The sequence below is a fragment of the Ranitomeya variabilis genome, chromosome 2 (genome assembly GCF_051348905.1).
Source record: "Ranitomeya variabilis isolate aRanVar5 chromosome 2, aRanVar5.hap1, whole genome shotgun sequence".
Taxonomy (NCBI): Eukaryota; Metazoa; Chordata; class Amphibia; order Anura; family Dendrobatidae; genus Ranitomeya; species Ranitomeya variabilis.
In genome coordinates this window covers 20,400,733-20,418,289 of record NC_135233.1, presented here as the reverse complement: position 1 = coordinate 20,418,289, position 17,557 = coordinate 20,400,733, and the positions used below count along the sequence as shown (strand labels likewise).

Genomic DNA, 17,557 nt, shown 5'->3' with positions numbered 1-17,557 from the left:
ACACTGTAGAGTTTAAGGGTATGTGCACACGTCAGGATTTTTCATCAGGATTTGTAGCCAAAACCAGGAGTGGAACAATTAGAGGAAAAGTATAATAGAAACATATGCACCACTTCTGCATTTATCACCCACTCCTGGTTTTGGCTACAAAAAACCTGATGAAAAATCCTGACAAAATCCTGACGTGTGCACATACCCTCAGAATCAAACATACCTGGCTAAGTTTATGCAGCCAGTGACTGATACTTTAAAGGGATTCACTTTAAAGGGGTTTTCTGTCTGTAGAAAAGCTGTGTTCCTAGTTGTAACTTGTAAAAAAAAGGACCCCATTCACCCTCCCCAGGTCCAGCGATGAATCTCTGCTGCTGCTCTGGTTTCTATTGTTTCCAGTGTTGACATAATATCGTCAGTGCTGCAGCGGTGAGCTCAGCATGTCGCCAGGGTTGCCCACCTGACTTTTTATTTTTTCTGGACAGCTAACCGAAAACTTATGGACAGTATATTGGAAAACCATAATAAATAATCCTGATTATAAGCGATGTGGTGTCAGTCCTTGCTAATAGAAAAACCGCGCCGGGGATACGGGAAGGTAAGAGATACGCGGCCTCTCATCCAGTCACCAGTGATCTAGAGACCCGGGAATCCATCCGCTGATCTCTAGTCCCAACTGTCCCGGATACAGCGGACAGTCCTGGATTTGGGGTCTACGCCCTGCAGACTGACGGTCCCTCACTGCCAGCGCCCCTCTGACAACTCCTCCTGTCAGGGGAGAAACAAATGCTAAATGGATGTGGATTGGGATGTGTTGGGGGCCACAATTTGCCGCACACTTTATCCCTCTTTCTGTTCTGTGATGTATGGAAATAGTCCTCACATCATGGTGGTCACTGGTATTAGGGTATGTGTCCACGTTCAGTAAACGCTGCGTGTTTGACGCTGTGCAGAGCTGCAGTGTCAAACACGCAGCATCCAGATGTTCCAGCATAGTGGAGGGGATTTTATGAAATCCCGTCTCCACTATGCGTGGTAACACGCACCCGGCGGCCCTGCGATTCCGGACATGCTGCGCGTCTTTTTAGATCGCAGCATGTCCGTGTACCTTGCGGCGACACTGCGCCGCTGCAAGGTATATCACAGGACCCTATGTGTGGGGTGCGATGATGCCGGATGTGTGCAATGAACACATCCGGCATCATCGCGTCACAGAAGGGGGCGGCCATCCTGAAAGTGGAAACATACCCTTATGTGGTTCTGAATTCAGCCAAAAGGAACCTTGTTCGTGTAAGACGCTCACATTTTTATCAATATTACATATTTCTTCCATTTTTATCACATTTCTGATATTTTTATTAAAAACAAAACAAAAAAAAAGCGCAAAACATATCACCAAGTACAATGTTACAAAAATGACAACTAATCTCTGGATCCCGGGAGATGTGGACGCTCCGGCGTTATTACCTCATAAAGTGACACCGGGCAGATTAGCAAAATGGCGACTTAAGGTCAAAATTGGCTCCGTCACTAAGGGGCTAAAAATACATTTACTATTAGGCCGGCATCACACTCAGCGTATGTAAATACGGTCCGTGTTTTACGACCGTAATACGCAGAAAAGTCCCCAAAATAGTGGTCCGTATGTCATCCGTAGTCAGGGTGTGTCAGCGTATTTTGCGCATGGCATCCTCCGTATGTAATCTGTATGGCATCCGTACTGCGAGATTTTCTCGCAGGCTTGCAAAACCGACATCTAATGGATTTATGGGCTCAAATGTTCGGGAAAACATATATACAGTATATATATATATATATATATATATATATATATATATATCATTGAGACACACACATTATATATATATATATATACACACACACTGTATTTAGATTTCATTCAGCGCGATATCTATGAAAAGCCGCTAATTCAATTGCCGGCTTCTCATTTCTCCTTCACAAACCCGACAGGATATGACACATGGTTACATACAGTAAACCATCTCATATCCCCATTTTTTTTTGCGATTTTTTTGCCCAATACGCTGACAAACACAGCATGCTGCGATTTGCTACGGCCGTACAAGACCGTATATTACGGATGCGTAATATACGGCAGATAGGAGCTGGGCCATAGAGAATCATTGTACCGTATGCAATCCGTATTTTCTGCGCCTCTCATACGTCCGTAAAACTCGCCAGTGTGACACCGGCCTTAACGTGAAGTCTGACGTGTTGCAAGAAAGAAAACAATCTCAGACCCACTCGGATCAGTAACGACATTCCTAAGCTCTCGCCGTGTAAAGTGACGCCGGTCAGATCTGACAACCGGGTGTGAGACCGGACGTGCGATATCCGCTGCTGCACCGAGCGGCCACCGGGGTCCTGTGGGGTCTGATGGATCCCGGTGACTGCAGGACCTTCAATGACGTCATGGTCATGTGATTAGTCAGAGGAGGGGAGGAGTTATACTGCGGCACTTCCTGTCATGTGATCCTGTGACGTCACCGCAGGTCCTATGCTCTCTCCCTTTCCCCCGTCCCCCGTGTTTGTCCCCGCAGGTCCTGTCCCCGCCGGGAGGTGACGTCCGCACAGCGCTCGGGTACGGGACACTTGTCCTCCATGTTCTGCTCTCTCTTCCTCTCGGCTTCTCCCCGTGGTTGTGTCGGTCACATACAGCGGCGGCTCCGCAGCACCGACGTCACCACATGAAGAAGCCGCGACATTGTGAGGTGACCGGACCGAGACTCCGGACCTGGAAACAACATTGTGGAAACCTCTAGATTTCTCCATTCTGGAGTCTGAGCCTCCGGCAGAAATCTCGGCGCCTCCGGCCGCGGTCACTGAGGTGATTACTGGGCGTCTGAGGAAGGATCTCCGACCAGTGACGGCCGCACTGTGCTCCATGGAGACGAGTCCGGGGACGCTGCAGGCCGCGGTATAGCGGGGACACCGGACTCCTCCGCTCACAGTCCGGTGTGTGGGATAAACCGCTGCTCGGACACTTCCAGCACTCAGTGTAACCGGCTGCAGGAATGAGCAACGCTGAGGACGGAAGAGAAAACTGCAGCGGATGGAGGAGACGTTACTAACAGCGATGAGTGAGCGGCTGGGATGAGGTGTTATCTGAGCATGCTCGGGGGCTCCAATAATATGCTCCAGACGTGCAGCCGCGGGGACTCGGACATGTTCCTCTAGCAGGCCGAAGACACTCGGTGAGCACATGAGCATGCCCAGATAACACCTTATCCCAGCACCTTCACTCCTCACTAGTTACTAACCTTCGAAATCAGAAAATGTCCAGCAGTGCCAACAGCTCAGAACCGACAGTAACCCGTGGAACCAGCTCCCACCATTTACTGTCCGGAAAAGTCTGATCAGCAGTTGTCTTCATGGAAACAAGACCAAGAGACAACTGTGCAGGAAAACATGGAACAGGGGTGTGGAAAATGGCAGCAATGGTCAATGAATTTGTGAAATATTTAGCTGTAATGTGACCGAAGGGCTGGAGATTGGGACAATGGTGAAAGTCTGCAAGAGCCATGAAGTGTGGTGTTATATATAACATCCCAGTATAATGTGCACAAATATATCTATATATATCTGGTGACTGACCGTCACCTCCGTCATCAGTATCTAGTGACTGACCGTCACCTCCGTCATCAGTATCTAGTGACTGACCGTCACCTCCGTCATCAGTATCTAGTGACTGACCGTCACCTCCGTCATCAGTATCTAGTGACTGACCGTCACCTCCGTCATCAGTATCTAGTGACTGACCGTCGCCTCCATCATCAGTATCTAGTGACCCCCCATTGCCTCCATCACTTCTTCTCATCACTTGTACACAGGTTATGGAGGATCTCAGCAGGAGTTGGTGCCAAACATCTTGGAGACCGGACCCCAGATCTTCTGTGTATGAGGCTTGTGCGGATCCTTCTCTCTCTTCTGATCCCAGACAGAAGGGATGATGTGAGATCAGTGATCTGTGAGGCCGGATCATCACCCCCAGGACTCCTCGTCCTTAATGACATTGGCTGGATTTTTGGGTTCAGTGGCGTAACTTGAAACTCATGGGCCCCGATGCCAAAGCTCCAACGGGGCCCCCAAATATTTTAAATATTTAATAGCAATAGTCTTTTTATATAGGCCAAAGGGAATTTTAGGGCCTGGGTGCAATTGCAACCCCTGCACCTGTTGTAGTTACGCCCCTGTTTGGGGTCGTTATCCGACTGCAGAATAAACCTGGAGCCGATCTATCTCCTCCCTGATGTATCTCCTGATGGAGAAGGATCTGCCAGGATTTTACAACAATGAGGACAACATTAATCCTGACCAAATCCTCATCTCCATTGGCTGAAGTGCAGCCACAAACTTACAGGCCCCTCCTCCGAGCGTCACTGCTCCTGCAGATGCTCTTTTATTGTTCTGCTCTTCAGCTTTTTGGCAAAGGATCTGCTTGGCTTTTAGCTTGGGAGAGGCATGGTAGGTAAATATTAGACTCACTAGGATCCTACCACAGAAAAGTCTGCCTTGTCATGGCTGGTGGGCTCTCATGAGTTATCTCATTTGTGCGCTAAGTACCTTCATTTCTATAAACATATTCTAACTATAACCGTAGTGCAGAGCAGATGTCATATATTCAGTGTTTGCCTGCGGTTTACTGCTGTCACAGGCGGCTGAATTTCCTGTATATACTGTATGTCTGTGTGCAGCTTATGGTATCATATTTACAGGGTTATTCACGGATTCAGAACTTTGTCATATGAGGTCTCTCTAGGACTCGACCTAAAGCCCCGACACTTGTTGGTGCCAGGAATTATGTTTAGGACACTAAAAACTACAGAAGCTCTGAATGAGGAGAGGTAGAAGTCTGACTGTGTCTGCTCCGGGATCTGATTTTATGTAGGGGGCGCTATTATAAAGTTCTGCATAATGGCCACACAGTTTCGTAACGATCTGTCAAGTAAAAGATTATTTCAGGTGAGATTTTTCACCAATTTCTCCTTTTTTCCTCAGGTTCTTTATTAACAGGACCTTTATTAGATGATGGTCCTCTCCATCAGTGACCCCCAAGGATGGAGCAGGACACAGACCACATGGCGGCTCGGATATTAGACCTCACCCTGGAGATAATCTCCTGGATCACTGGAGAGGTGAGATCTTCACATCACTCTGATCTCTAGGAATAAAGCAGGGAAATGACGGGAAAGGTGAAGGATTCTTGGCCTCTGTGTAGTGATCGGCGTCTCCCCATACACAGGATCACACAGTAGTGAAGACGTCGTCTGGGGAGTGTGTGACCCCCCGTGTGTCAGGAGGGCGGAGCAGGACCCCGAGTGACATCACCGAGCCTCCACCTCATTCACTGATACATGAGCAGAAGATCCTAGAACTGACCAATAGGATCACTGAGCTGCTGAGCGGAGAGGTGAGCGCTGCCGGGAATGCTGGGACATTATACAATAACGCCGGGGGAGGGGTGTGCTAATGGCGGGTCATTGTGTGTGTCAGGTTCCTATAAGGTGTCAGGACGTCACCGTCTATTTCTCCATGGAGGAGTGGGAGTATATAGAAGGACACAAGGATCTGTACAAGGACGCCATGATGGAGGATCACCGGACCATCACATCTCCGGGTAAGAGGAGACCTTCCTGGGTTGTAGAGAACAGGTCTGAGAGTCGTCTAGATTCCCCATCATCTGCTCATCACATGTAGACAATGTATTCAGTCACTGCCGTTATTTCCTATAGATGGATCCAGTCTGAGAAATCCCCCGGAGAGAAGTCCCAGTCCTCTATATTCCCAGGATCGGCCAGAGAAGGAGGAAGATGTCCCCCGGGATCATCAGGTAGATGAGATGAGATTTCTGTACATTCTCTATAGAGTGATATAATGAACCTTCTAGTAACCTCCGGCCGCCGCGCCGAGTACTGGAGGCTCCAGCAGATCCTATTATTGCCGCTTGTGGTCGGTATAAATGGTTTCCTCTTTATATAAGATTGTGTGACGCTTCCTGCTGTCTGGAGATTGAGATGTAACGTGGATAAATGGAAAGTTCTGCAGTGAGATGTAGATGACAGATGAGAGCACAATGCCAGGCAGCTGCTTCTAGGGCAGAACACTGAGGCTGATGGTGAGAGTCTTACGGTCACAGCTTAGTTACATGAACTGTAATTGGTTTTCACCAAATTTTATAGTGAAAAAGTTGCCCCTAATTTTTTTTTTTTATTCTGCTCTCACCAAAACCTAAAAACTTGGTTGTGGTCACCAGATTTAAAACAGTACGGCACACGTCCAGGGCTGCTCTTATCTGTCAGACATTTCCTTTTCTGGGATTTCAAAATACGTCTTTTAATAAATTTGGCGAAAGTCGATTGTTTCTGGTGTAGAAGACGCCAATCCTACATGAAATGTGAGTTTTAATCTTAATCCTTTACAAAATATTAAGTTCAGTTTTGGGTAGAAATAGAATCTAAGGACAGGGTTCACATTGCGTTGGTGCAGCCCGTTCAACGCATGCGTTAAATGGACTGCATCAACGCTAGTGCCTTTTAAAGATCGCGTTATGCGATCGCAATAGCGTAGGTGGAGCATCTGCGCTATCGGTGACGAACCCGGAAACGCTGCAGACCGCGTCCAAGGGTCCGTCAGAGGATGATGGCACATCGCTAACGCATGCCGATTATGACATGCGTTAGCGATGCAATACATAATGGCAGTCAATGGGTGCGCTAACGCATCCGTTACATACCGTTAATGCCGCTGTGTAACGGATGCCGTCAGCCCATTGCCATTGACGCAATGTGAACCCTACCTAAGGAGGAACATTTCTCCTTGTGTAGAGGGCCAAGCTGGCATAACAAGACTTATAGGCCATGCAATGGTCCTCTGTGAATATATATGCATGGCCTATGAGTCTCCTTACTCCGGCTTGGCACTCTCCACGAGGAGAAACGTTCTCCCTTAGACACCCAGTCAGAGTTCTGCCACTCAGTGAAATCAAACCTTCAGCTTTGCACAGAGGAGGGGTAAAACTCCGAAACCTGTATCTTCAAATGGAGTTTCTGGTTTGGCTTCTTATCCCAAGTCATGTGGCGAGGCTCGTTAAAGGGTCTGACTACGTTTAATAGGTGGTGGTAGATTTAGAGCCCTCTCTGAAGAGAATATTAAAGTGATATGAGGCTTGGAGATCCTGAGATACGAGGAAAAATAGTGAGAAGAAATCTCTGAGATCCAAGGGGAGGACGTGATAAAATTGTACAAATATTTAAGTGTAAGACTCCCTGTAAGCAGCTTTTCACAGTACGGCCCCCAGGAAGGAGATAATTGTGAATTTACTGGGGAAAAGAAGGTTCAACCTCCAGCTGTGACGTAAGGCTTCTTTACTGTAAAAGCGGTGACTGTGATGAATAATGTAAGGACTGGTGTTACCGAGCACAGATAGACTGAGATTATTTTAAGCAGAGAAATAACAGGAACATTTCTGTCAATGTAAAATACTTGACTGAACATTTATTCCGTCTGATCAAAATAATCATTTTAACCTCTTAAGTGCCGCTGTCAAGCAGTCAAAAGGTATTCAGGAGGGCCAAAGTCAGTTTGGGGCCTGTTGAGGTTGTCAGTGCATCCAGGGGCTTGTAAAGTACTGTGTGTGGCAGATACAATATGGCGAGGACTGCGGGGGCCATGAGAGCGATACCGTACTGTGTGGGGACACTAATGGGCATCGCTGTGCGGATGATATACAGGACTTGGTGAGGTTAGGGGGCTACAGATAATCGAAGACAGGAGTGAGGACGGGAACGTGTCTGCTGATTTATTTAACATTTTTTGTCACATCTCTTCTATCCGCTGTGCTTTTGAATGTGATTTATCTTCTGTTCCTCAGGTTCCTTGTGTACTGGGCTTTTTTTTTTCTTATTAGACGATGGTCCTCTCCATCAGTGGCCCCCCGAGGATGGAGCAGGACACAGACCACATGGCGGCTCAGTTATTAGACCTCACCCTGGAGATAATCTACTGGATCACTGGAGAGGTGAGATCTTCACATCACTCTGATCTCTAGGAATAAAGCAGGGAAATGATGGGAAAGGTGATGGATTCTTGGCCTCTGTGTAGTGATCGGCGTCTCCCCATACACAGGATCACACAGTAGTGAAGACGTCGTCTGGGGAGAGTGTGACCCCCCGTGTGTCAGGAGGGCGGAGCAGGACCCCAAGTGACATCACCAAGCCTCCACCTCATTCACTGATACATGAGCAGAAGATCCTAGAACTGACCAATAGGATCACTGAGCTGCTGAGCGGAGAGGTGAGTGCTGCCGGGAATGCTGGGACATTATACAATAACGGCGGGGGAGGGGTCTGCTAATGGCGGGTCATTGTGTGTGTCAGGTTCCTATAAGGTAATCAACATAAAACTTAGCACTCAACTTAGGATGCTGGAACAGAAGAATTTATTTTGCAGTATACTCAAAACGTTTCGGTTCAACATGAACCTTCTTCAGTTACGTATACGGAATACATGTGATGAATGGGGCCGGAAGTCAGTGGGCCACAAAAATTCTATGCTGGGGGACCACAGCCGAGTTATGCAGATAGAAGTGCTTTAGGAGAGCGAGGTGTAGGTGTGCATGCCACCAGACGCGGAGTCCACCGCTAGACTAGCGGTGGACTCCACGTCTGGCGGCATGCACTTCTCTCTGCATACCTCGGCTGTGGTCCCCCAGCATAGAATTTGTGTGGCCCACTGACTTCCGGCCCCATTCATCACATGTATTCCGTATACGTAACTGAAGAAGGTTCATGTTGAACCGAAACGTTTTGAGTATACTGCAAAATAAATTCTCCTGTTCCAGCATTCTAAGTTGAGTGCTAAGTTTTATGTTGATTAAGTATATGGCGTGGGAGCCTAACTATAGCACCACTTCGTAGCTGTGCTCACGGTTTTGTTTCACATACAGGTTCCTATAAGGTATCAGGACGTCACCGTCTATTTCTCCATGGAGGAGTGGGAGTATATAGAAGGACACAAGGATCTGTACAAGGACGCCATGATGGAGGATCACCGGTCCATCACATCTCCGGGTAAGAGGAGACCTTCCTGGGTTTTAGAGAACAGGTCTGAGAGTCGTCTAGATTCCCCATCATCTGCTCATCACATATAGACAATGTATTCAGTCACTGCGGTTATTTCCTATAGATGGATCCAGTCCGAGAAATCCCCCGGAGAGAAGTCCCAGTCCTCTATATTCCCAGGATCGGCCAGAGAAGGAGGAAGATGTCCCCCGGGATCATCAGGTAGATGAGATGAGATTACTACAATTCCTCTATAGAGTAAAGGGGTTGTCCAGACATATAATATTTTTTAAATTCGTTTATTAATTCAGAATATATCAAACAATACACACATTTGCATTTGTTACTATCAATTATAACATGAAATACAAATAATTGCAGTGCAACATCACATCCCGAGTAATACGAGGATAGCAGACTGTGTGTGTCAAGTCACTAACACTTACAAACTACCTATTGTATAACATTAACTACTTTAACTACCAAGAATAATAAGTCGCCAAAGAAAATTCTACGTAAATCTCGCCCTTAAGTGATGCCCCCGAAGCCATAAATCCAGCCACTTGCATAAGTGGTAAATTAGTGTGGACTATAGAGTATGGTGAGAAGAATTCCATCTACCCCAAATCTTCTCAAATTTACCTGGACATCCTCTGTTTTGGTACAGTGTTCTTTCATACGGGATGATAGAGTTCACCAAATCCACCTAAGCTCTGAGAGACGGGTGAGAACCACCCATCCACCTTAACGCTAACACCTTCCGGGCCATAAAAAGTGCTTCTCGTAGAAAAATCCCTGTGTAATGATCCCAGGTTTCCACATCCCACACTCCGAATAAGCAGGTCAATGGCTCAAGTGGAACAGGAATTGATAATAAGGATGTTAGTAATGTCGTTACCTCTTTCCAATAATGAAAGACTACAGGGCACTTCCAGATCATGTGGATAAAATCTGCATCACGTGTATGACACCTTAGGCAATCTGACGAGTGGAGGCGACCTATTTTAAAGAGTCGTGTTGGGGTCAAATAAGACTGATACAGTCATGGCCAAAAGTATTCACACCTCTGCAATTCTGTCAGATAATACTCAGTTTCTTCCTGAAATTGATTGCAAACACAAATTCTTTGTTATTATTATCTTCTATCTTTAATCTTTAATTTGTCTGAAATGAAAAACCACAAAAGAGAATGAAGCAAAAAGCAAAACATTGATCATTTCACACAAAACTCTAAAAATGGGCCAGACAAAAGTATTGGCGCCCTCAGCCTAATACTTGGTTGCACAACCTTTAGCCAAAATAACTGCGACCAACCGCTTCCGGTAACCATCAATGAGTTTCTTACAATGCTCTGCTGGAATTTTAGACCATTCTTCTTTGGCAAACTGCTCCAGGTCCCTGATATTTGAAGGGTGCCTTCTCCAAACTGCCATTTTTAGATCTCTCCACAGGTGCTCTATGGGATTCAGGTCTGGACTCATTGCTGGCCACCTTAGAAGTCTCCAGTGCTTTCTCTCAAACCATTTTCTAGCGCTTTTTGAAGTGTGTTTTGGGTCATTGTCCTGCTGGAAGACCCATGACCTCTGAGGGAGACCCAGCTTTCTCACACTGGACCCTACATTATGCTGCAAAATTGGTTGGTAGTCTTCAGACTTCATAATGCCATGCACACAGTCAAGCAGTCCAGGGCCAGAGGCAGCAAAGCAACCCCAAAACATCAGGGAACCTCTGCCATGTTTGACTGTAGGGACTGTGTTCTCTTCTTTGAATGCCTCTTTTTTCTCCTGTAAACTCTATGTTGATGCCTTTGCCCAAAAAGCTCTACTTGTGTCTCATCTAACCAGAGAACATTCTTCCAAAACATTTTAGGCTTTTTCAGTTAAGTTTTGGCAAACTCCAGCCTGGCTTTTTTACGTCTCGGGGTAAGAAGTGGGGTCTTCCTGGGTCTCCTACCATATAGTCCCTTTTCATTCAGACGCCGACGGATAGTACGGGTTGACACTGTTGTGCCCTCGGACTGCAGGGCAGCTTGAATTTGTTTGGATGTTAGTCGAGGTTCTTTATCCAACATCCGCACAATCTTGCGTTGAAATCTCTTGTCAATTTTTCTTTTCCGTCCACATCTAGGGAGGTTAGCCACAGTGCTATGGGCTTTACACTTCTTCATGACACTGTGCACGGTAGACACAGGAACATTCAGGTCTCTGGAGATGGACTTGTAGCCTTGAGATTGCTCATACTTCCTCACAATTTGGTTTCTCAAGTCCTCAGACAGTTCTTTGGTCTTCTTTCTTTTCTCCATGCTCAATGTGGTACACACAAGGACACAGGACAGAGGTTGAGTCAACTTTAATCCATGTCAACTGGCTGCAAGTGTGATTTAGTTATTGCCAACACCTGTTAGGTGCCACAGGGAAGTTACAGGTGCTGTTAATTACACAAATTAGAGAAGCATCACATGATTTTTCGAACAGTGCCAATACTTTTGTCCACCCCCTTTTCTCCTACGCCTCATTGGGGGACACAGGACCATGGGTGTTATGCTGCTGCCACTAGGAGGACACTAAGTAGACAGAAAGATTAACTCCTCCTCTGCAGTATACACCCCTTCACTGGATACAATTTCAACCAGTTCTTGCTTAGTGTCTTAGGAGGCACTTGGGTCTTTTTTCCCAGACCCCAACTTGATTTTAATTTTTGATTTTTTAATTTTATGTAAATTTTAAATTTTTTATTTAACGGAGTGAAGGGGGCGACGGGTCCTTTTTTTTTTTTCATAAGGTCCGCTCTCCCCCGAACCAACAACAGGCGAGCACACCTCCCCGTTCCTCTCCTGCGACGTATGGCGCACGGAAAGTTTGCGCCAGGGCAACGGTTCCTCTTGGTCCCGATTTCCCCCAACCCCCTCCAGGACCCTGCATTACAGCAATGTAACTGGAGAAGAATGCAGTCCGGAGGGGATGTTGTGCCGCAGCCCCCCTCTGCTATAGCAGCATGATGCATCAGGGGCCTCTCCATCCCCATCCAGGGTGCATGGATTGAGTCACACCCCCACAGAAGCGCAGACCTGTGAGAACCGGGACAGTGGCTGTAAGTACCTTCGGGGGACTCCCCCCTGCGCGTCTCGCCCTCTGTGCAGTCCTCCTCAGCGGCAGCGATGCGGTCCGGGTCCCCAGGGAGAGGCACCGCCGACCGGGGGTCGGCGGTGCTCGGCGGCGCTCCGTCGCGGCCGCCGCCGCACATCGTCGGCAGGCCTCAAAAATTTAGTCCCCGGCTTCTTCAGCCGGAGTAGGCCGCAGGGGAAAAATCTCCTCCCACGGCCGTAGCTCCGCCCCCTACATCGGCGCTTCTCGTCTGGGACGAGAGGCGCCCTCCAAATCTCGGGGGCCATATTTCCTCTCTCCCTGCACGGAGCCCACGCTTCTACAGCGCTCCAAGGAGAACTCCTGGACACAGAACCGCCATATCTCTCTCTGGGGACACAGACAGGACCGTGGGTAAGCTGCTTCAAGAAAGCTTAACCCTTTCTCTGCTGTATACTGCCCGCTCTGTCCCTAAGGCACTATATCTCAATCCAAGGAGACAAAAAAGGGTAACAAGAAGCACACAGTGTTTTTCACTGTATGTGCCACTTGCAATGCGGCTCTGCCCCGAGCTCACACTAGCCATTTGTGTGCAGATTGCGTCTCGCCCTCTGTGCAGCCGCCCCTTGCCGACGCCGGTACCGTCTCCGATGCCGCAGCCGTCGACCCGGTAGAGCCTAGCCCCCCTGAGTGGGCAACCTCTCTGTCACGATCTGTGGCTTCCCTAGCCAGGGCAATTGACTCCCTCCGGGGCCCCCCTCTAGGTCGGACCGTGGAGGATTCAGACGACGGTATGGATTCTTCTACCAGCAGGGGGCGTACCCGGTCACTTTCTACCCGGGGCTCCAGAAAACGTGTTCACGTTTCATCCCCTGACCATGAGCTAGCGGGCCCCTCAGTGCCTGCAGGCTCTGCTTCCAGGTCCCCTTCCCCAAACTCGGATGACTCTGAATATGAGTCCGACATTTCCTACGTTCAGGACCCCCCCTCCTCCCAAGAGTCTCTCGACTCTCTCATTGAGGCGGTAAACCAGACCCTGAAGGTGACTGAGGACTCCGCTTCGGAACCCGAACATGTGGTGTCTTTCAAAAAGACTAAACGTGTTAAAAAATGTTTTTGTCACTCACCCTCACTTTAAGGAGGTCGTACAAAAACATAGGGATCGCCCAGATAAACGCTTCATAGGACAAAAGTCCATCGAGGCCAAATACCCTTTTTCTCGGGAATTAGTCAAGGACTGGCTGCAGTCTCCCTCGGTGGACCCTGCTGTGTCACACCTCGCGTCCAAGACCATCCTGTCTCTTTCGGACGGTTCCTCCGTTAAGAATCCCTCCGATCGCCAGATTGATTATCTGGCTCGCTCCGCCTTCGAGGGCCACAGGAGCGTCTCTCTTCCCATCCTTCGCCGCCTCTTGGGTGGCTAAGGCTATGGTCTCTTGGACCGAGACTCTTTCCTCTAACATCCAAGCCAGTGATTTACCTCCAGAAGCCAGCATCCTGGTTAACCAGTTAGCGCAGGCCGGAGACTTCATAGTCAACGCCTCTATGGACGCAGCCAATTGCGCTGCTCAGGCAGCCGCCAATGCAATTTCCATCAGGAGAGCCCTGTGGCTCAGGGATTGGCGAGCAGATTCGGCTTCTAAACGTTCTCTAACAGCCCTGCCTTACCAGGCTGGTCGGCTATTTGGAGAAAAATTGGACCAAATGATCTCGGATGCTACCGGAGGGAAAAGTAAATTTCTCCCCCAGCAAAAGCCCACCCGGTCCTTTCGGTTCCAGCAGCAACCTCCATTTCGGCCTTTTCGGTCCAATACCAACTGGTCTTCTACATCCTCTACCCCCGCATCAGGACGAGGTTCGCGCGGTGGCCGAGGCACCCAGGTCTCTTACAGACCTAATCGTAACTGGAGACCCAGGCCCAAACCTCCCGGGCCTAAGGGATCCGCATCCCATGGATCCTCCGCCCAATGACTCCTTGCATCATCCGGTGGACTCCAACAAAGTAGGCGGACGTCTACTCTTGTTCCGTCAAGCCTGGCTCTCAGTCGTTTCCGACGAGTGGGTCAGAGAACTGGTGTCCACCGGATACAAAATAGAATTCTCCTCCCTCCCCCCTACACGCTTCTTCCAGTCTTGCCCTCAAAGGTCAAAGGCCACAGCGTTTCTCCAGGCAATACGGGCACTACAAAGGGACGGAGTCATCATTCCGGTCCCCCTAGAACAAAGATTCAAGGGTTTCTATTCGAATCTGTTCGTGGTCCCAAAGAAGGACGGATCACTACGTCCGATCCTAGACCTGAAGCTACTAAACAGATTCATAAAGATCCGACACTTCAGGATGGAATCCCTCCGTTCTGTGGTCGCGTCTATGGAAAAGGGAGAATTCCTGGCATCCATAGACATCAAGGATGCCTACCTACACATACCGATCTTCCCTCCGCATCAGCAGTTCCTTCGCTTCGCCTTTTGCGGGGAACACTTCCAATTTGTGGCCTTGCCCTTCGGTCTCGCCACCGCTCCCAGAGTTTTCACGAAGGTCATGGCGGCTGCCATGGCCATTCTTCACTCCAGGGGAGTGGTGGTAATTCCGTACTTGGACGACCTACTGATAAAGGGTCCTTCCTACCCAGCGTGCGAAGAGTCCGTCGTTCTCACGATGGATACTCTTTCTCGCCTGGGATGGAAGATAAACTTCGAAAAATCTTCTCCAATTCCGGCTCAACAAATCTCCTTCCTGGGGATGATACTGGACACTTCCCGCGGTCTGGTCATACTCCCTCAAGACAAGGCTTTGGCCTTGCAGCAGGGAGCCCAGCGTCTTTCTCGTCCAGTATCCCACTCCATTCGCGCCAGCATGTGAGTTCTCGGACAGATGGTAGCGACCATGGAAGCGGTTCCATTTGCACAGTTTCACCTCCGTCCCCTGCAGCATGCGCTACTGTCGGCTTGGGACGGCAACCCTTCCTCCCTCGACCGCCGATTCATCCTGTCCCCTCGGGTCAGGAAGACCCTCAGGTGGTGGACGCTGAAGTCCTCCCTAACCCAGGGAAGGTCCTTTCTCCCAGTACGGTGGCTGGTGGTGACCACCGACGCCAGTCTCATAGGCTGGGGAGCGGTCTTCAACCATCACACAGCCCAGGGGCGGTGGTCCATTCAAGAGTCTCGCCTCGCCATCAATATCCTCGAGATTCGAGCTATCAGGCTAGCATTGTTTCACTTTCACCGACTTCTGGCAGGTCATCCAGTCAGAATCCAGTCCGACAACGCCACGGCTGTGGCATACATCAACCGTCAGGGCGGAACTCGCAGCAAGACGGCCATGCTCGAGGTGTCTCACATCCTCCATTGGGCGGAGTCGAACCATTCGCCCATCTCGGCAATCCACATTCCAGGTGTGGAAAATTGGGCGGCGGACTTCCTCAGCCGCCAGGGCATCGCCTCCGGAGAGTGGTCCCTCCACCCGGAGGTCTTCCAGCAGATTTGCCATCGCTGGGGGACCCCGGATGTGGATCTCATGGCTTCCAGGATGAACAACAAGGTTCCTCAGTTCCTTGCTCGGTCCCTCGACCCACGGGCCCTCGGAGTAGACGCCCCGGTCCTGCCTTGGCGCCAATTCCGCCTCCCGTACATTTTTCCTCCTCTCCCCCTACTACCGAGGGTCATCAAAAAGATCAGGGCAGAGGGGGTACCAGTGATTCTCGTCGCGCCAGACTGGCCGCGTCGGGCATGGTACGCCGAACTGGTTCAGCTGGTGGCCGACGTCCCCTGGCGTCTTCCAGATCGCGCGGATCTCCTTTCGCAGGGCCCGATTTACCACCAGAACTCAAGGGCCCTGTCTTTGACAGCCTGGCCGTTGAGTCCTGGATTCTAGGCCAAGCGGGTTTCTCTCCCAGGGTGTCCTCCACCATGATCAGAGCTAGGAAACCTGTTTCCATGCGTAGTTACCACCGTACCTGGCGAATTTTTTTCTCATGGTGCGATGCACAGGGTCGATCTCCTCTAGTCTTTTCTATTCCTTCCATACTGGAGTTTCTTCAGTCCGGACTAGAGTCGGGACTTGCTCTTAGCTCCCTGAAGGGTCAGGTTTCGGCATTGTCAAGTCCTTTTCCAGCGGAAGATTGCCAACAGGTTGCCGGTGAAAACCTTCTTCCAGGGAGTTTCCCGTGTGGCGCCTCCCTACAAGTCACCTTTGGATCCGTGGGATCTCAACTTAGTTCTCGGAGCTCTTCAGGAGACTCCCTTCGAACCGCTACAGGACGTTTCCTTGACCTTCCTTTCTTGGAAGGTAGTCTTCCTAGTAGCCGTCACATCCATCAGAAGGGTCTCGGAGTTGGCTGCGCTCTCCTGCCGCCCTCCCTTTCTCATTTTTCATCCGGACAAGGCGGTATTGAGGACCTCTCCCACCTTTTTGCCCAAGGTCGTCTCCTCTTTCCACCTCAATGAGGAGATTGTTCTGCCTTCGTTCTGCCCGGCTCCTGTCCACCGCATCGAAAAGGCTCTACACACTCTTGATGTGGTGAGGGCTCTTCGTCGGTACGTCTCAAGGACGGCTCCCTTCCACACGTCAGACGCCCTGTTCGTACTTCCAGAGGGGCCCAGGAGGGGCTCTCCTGCTTCAAAAGCCACTCTGGCAAAATGGATTCGGTCAGCCATTCAAGAATCCTATCATGTCAAAGGTGTTCCTATCCCAGCTGGGATCAAGGCTCATTCTACTCGGTCAGTGGGCGCCTCGTGGGCCATTCGGCACCAGGCGTCAGCACAGCAGGTCTGCAAGGCTGCGACGTGGTCCAGTTTGCACACTTTTACCAAGCATTACCACATTCATTCTATCTCTTCTGCAGACGCCGCCCTTGGCAGGCGCATTCTGCAAGCGGCAGTTCCTTAAGCCGTAAGCCAGTGGTACATGGGGTTTTAGCATATTGCTCCCCGCTCAGGGACTGCTTTTGTACGTCCCATGGTCCTGTGTCCCCCAATGAGGCGTAGGAGAAAAGGAGATTTTTGTTTACTTACCGTAAAATCTTTTTCTCCGAGCCACTCATTGGGGGACACAGCACCCACCCTGTTAGCCTGTTTTGGCTTGTTGTTACTTCTTTGGTTTTGACATAGTTGTCTTTGTTCATGCTCCTACTGCTTTACTACCGAACTGGTTGAAATTGTATCCAGTGAAGGGGTGTATACTGCAGAGGAGGAGTTAATCTTTCTGTCTACTTAGTGTCCTCCTAGTGGCAGCAGCATAACACCCATGGTCCTGTGTCCTCCAATGAGTGGCTCGGAGAAAAAGATTTTACGGTAAGTAAACAAAAATCTCCTTTTTTATGTTTGGTGTGGAATTATATCCAATTTGGCTTTAGGACAATTCTTTTTGTGTTTTTTCATTTAAGACAAATTAAATGAAGATAATAA

General features: G+C 49.4%; 1 protein-coding gene across 1 annotated transcript in view; it reads left to right on the top strand.

The window, feature by feature from the left end:
* Window positions 1-17,557, top strand: part of LOC143803642 (uncharacterized) — a 239,484-nt gene that overhangs the window by 123,183 nt on the left and 98,744 nt on the right. The window contains 7 exon segments of the mRNA XM_077281424.1: window positions 5,255-5,422; window positions 5,506-5,629; window positions 5,745-5,842; window positions 7,919-8,029; window positions 8,137-8,304; window positions 8,957-9,080; window positions 9,196-9,293. Of these exon segments, the coding sequence (XP_077137539.1) occupies window positions 5,255-5,422; window positions 5,506-5,629; window positions 5,745-5,842; window positions 7,919-8,029; window positions 8,137-8,304; window positions 8,957-9,080; window positions 9,196-9,293 (891 nt within the window).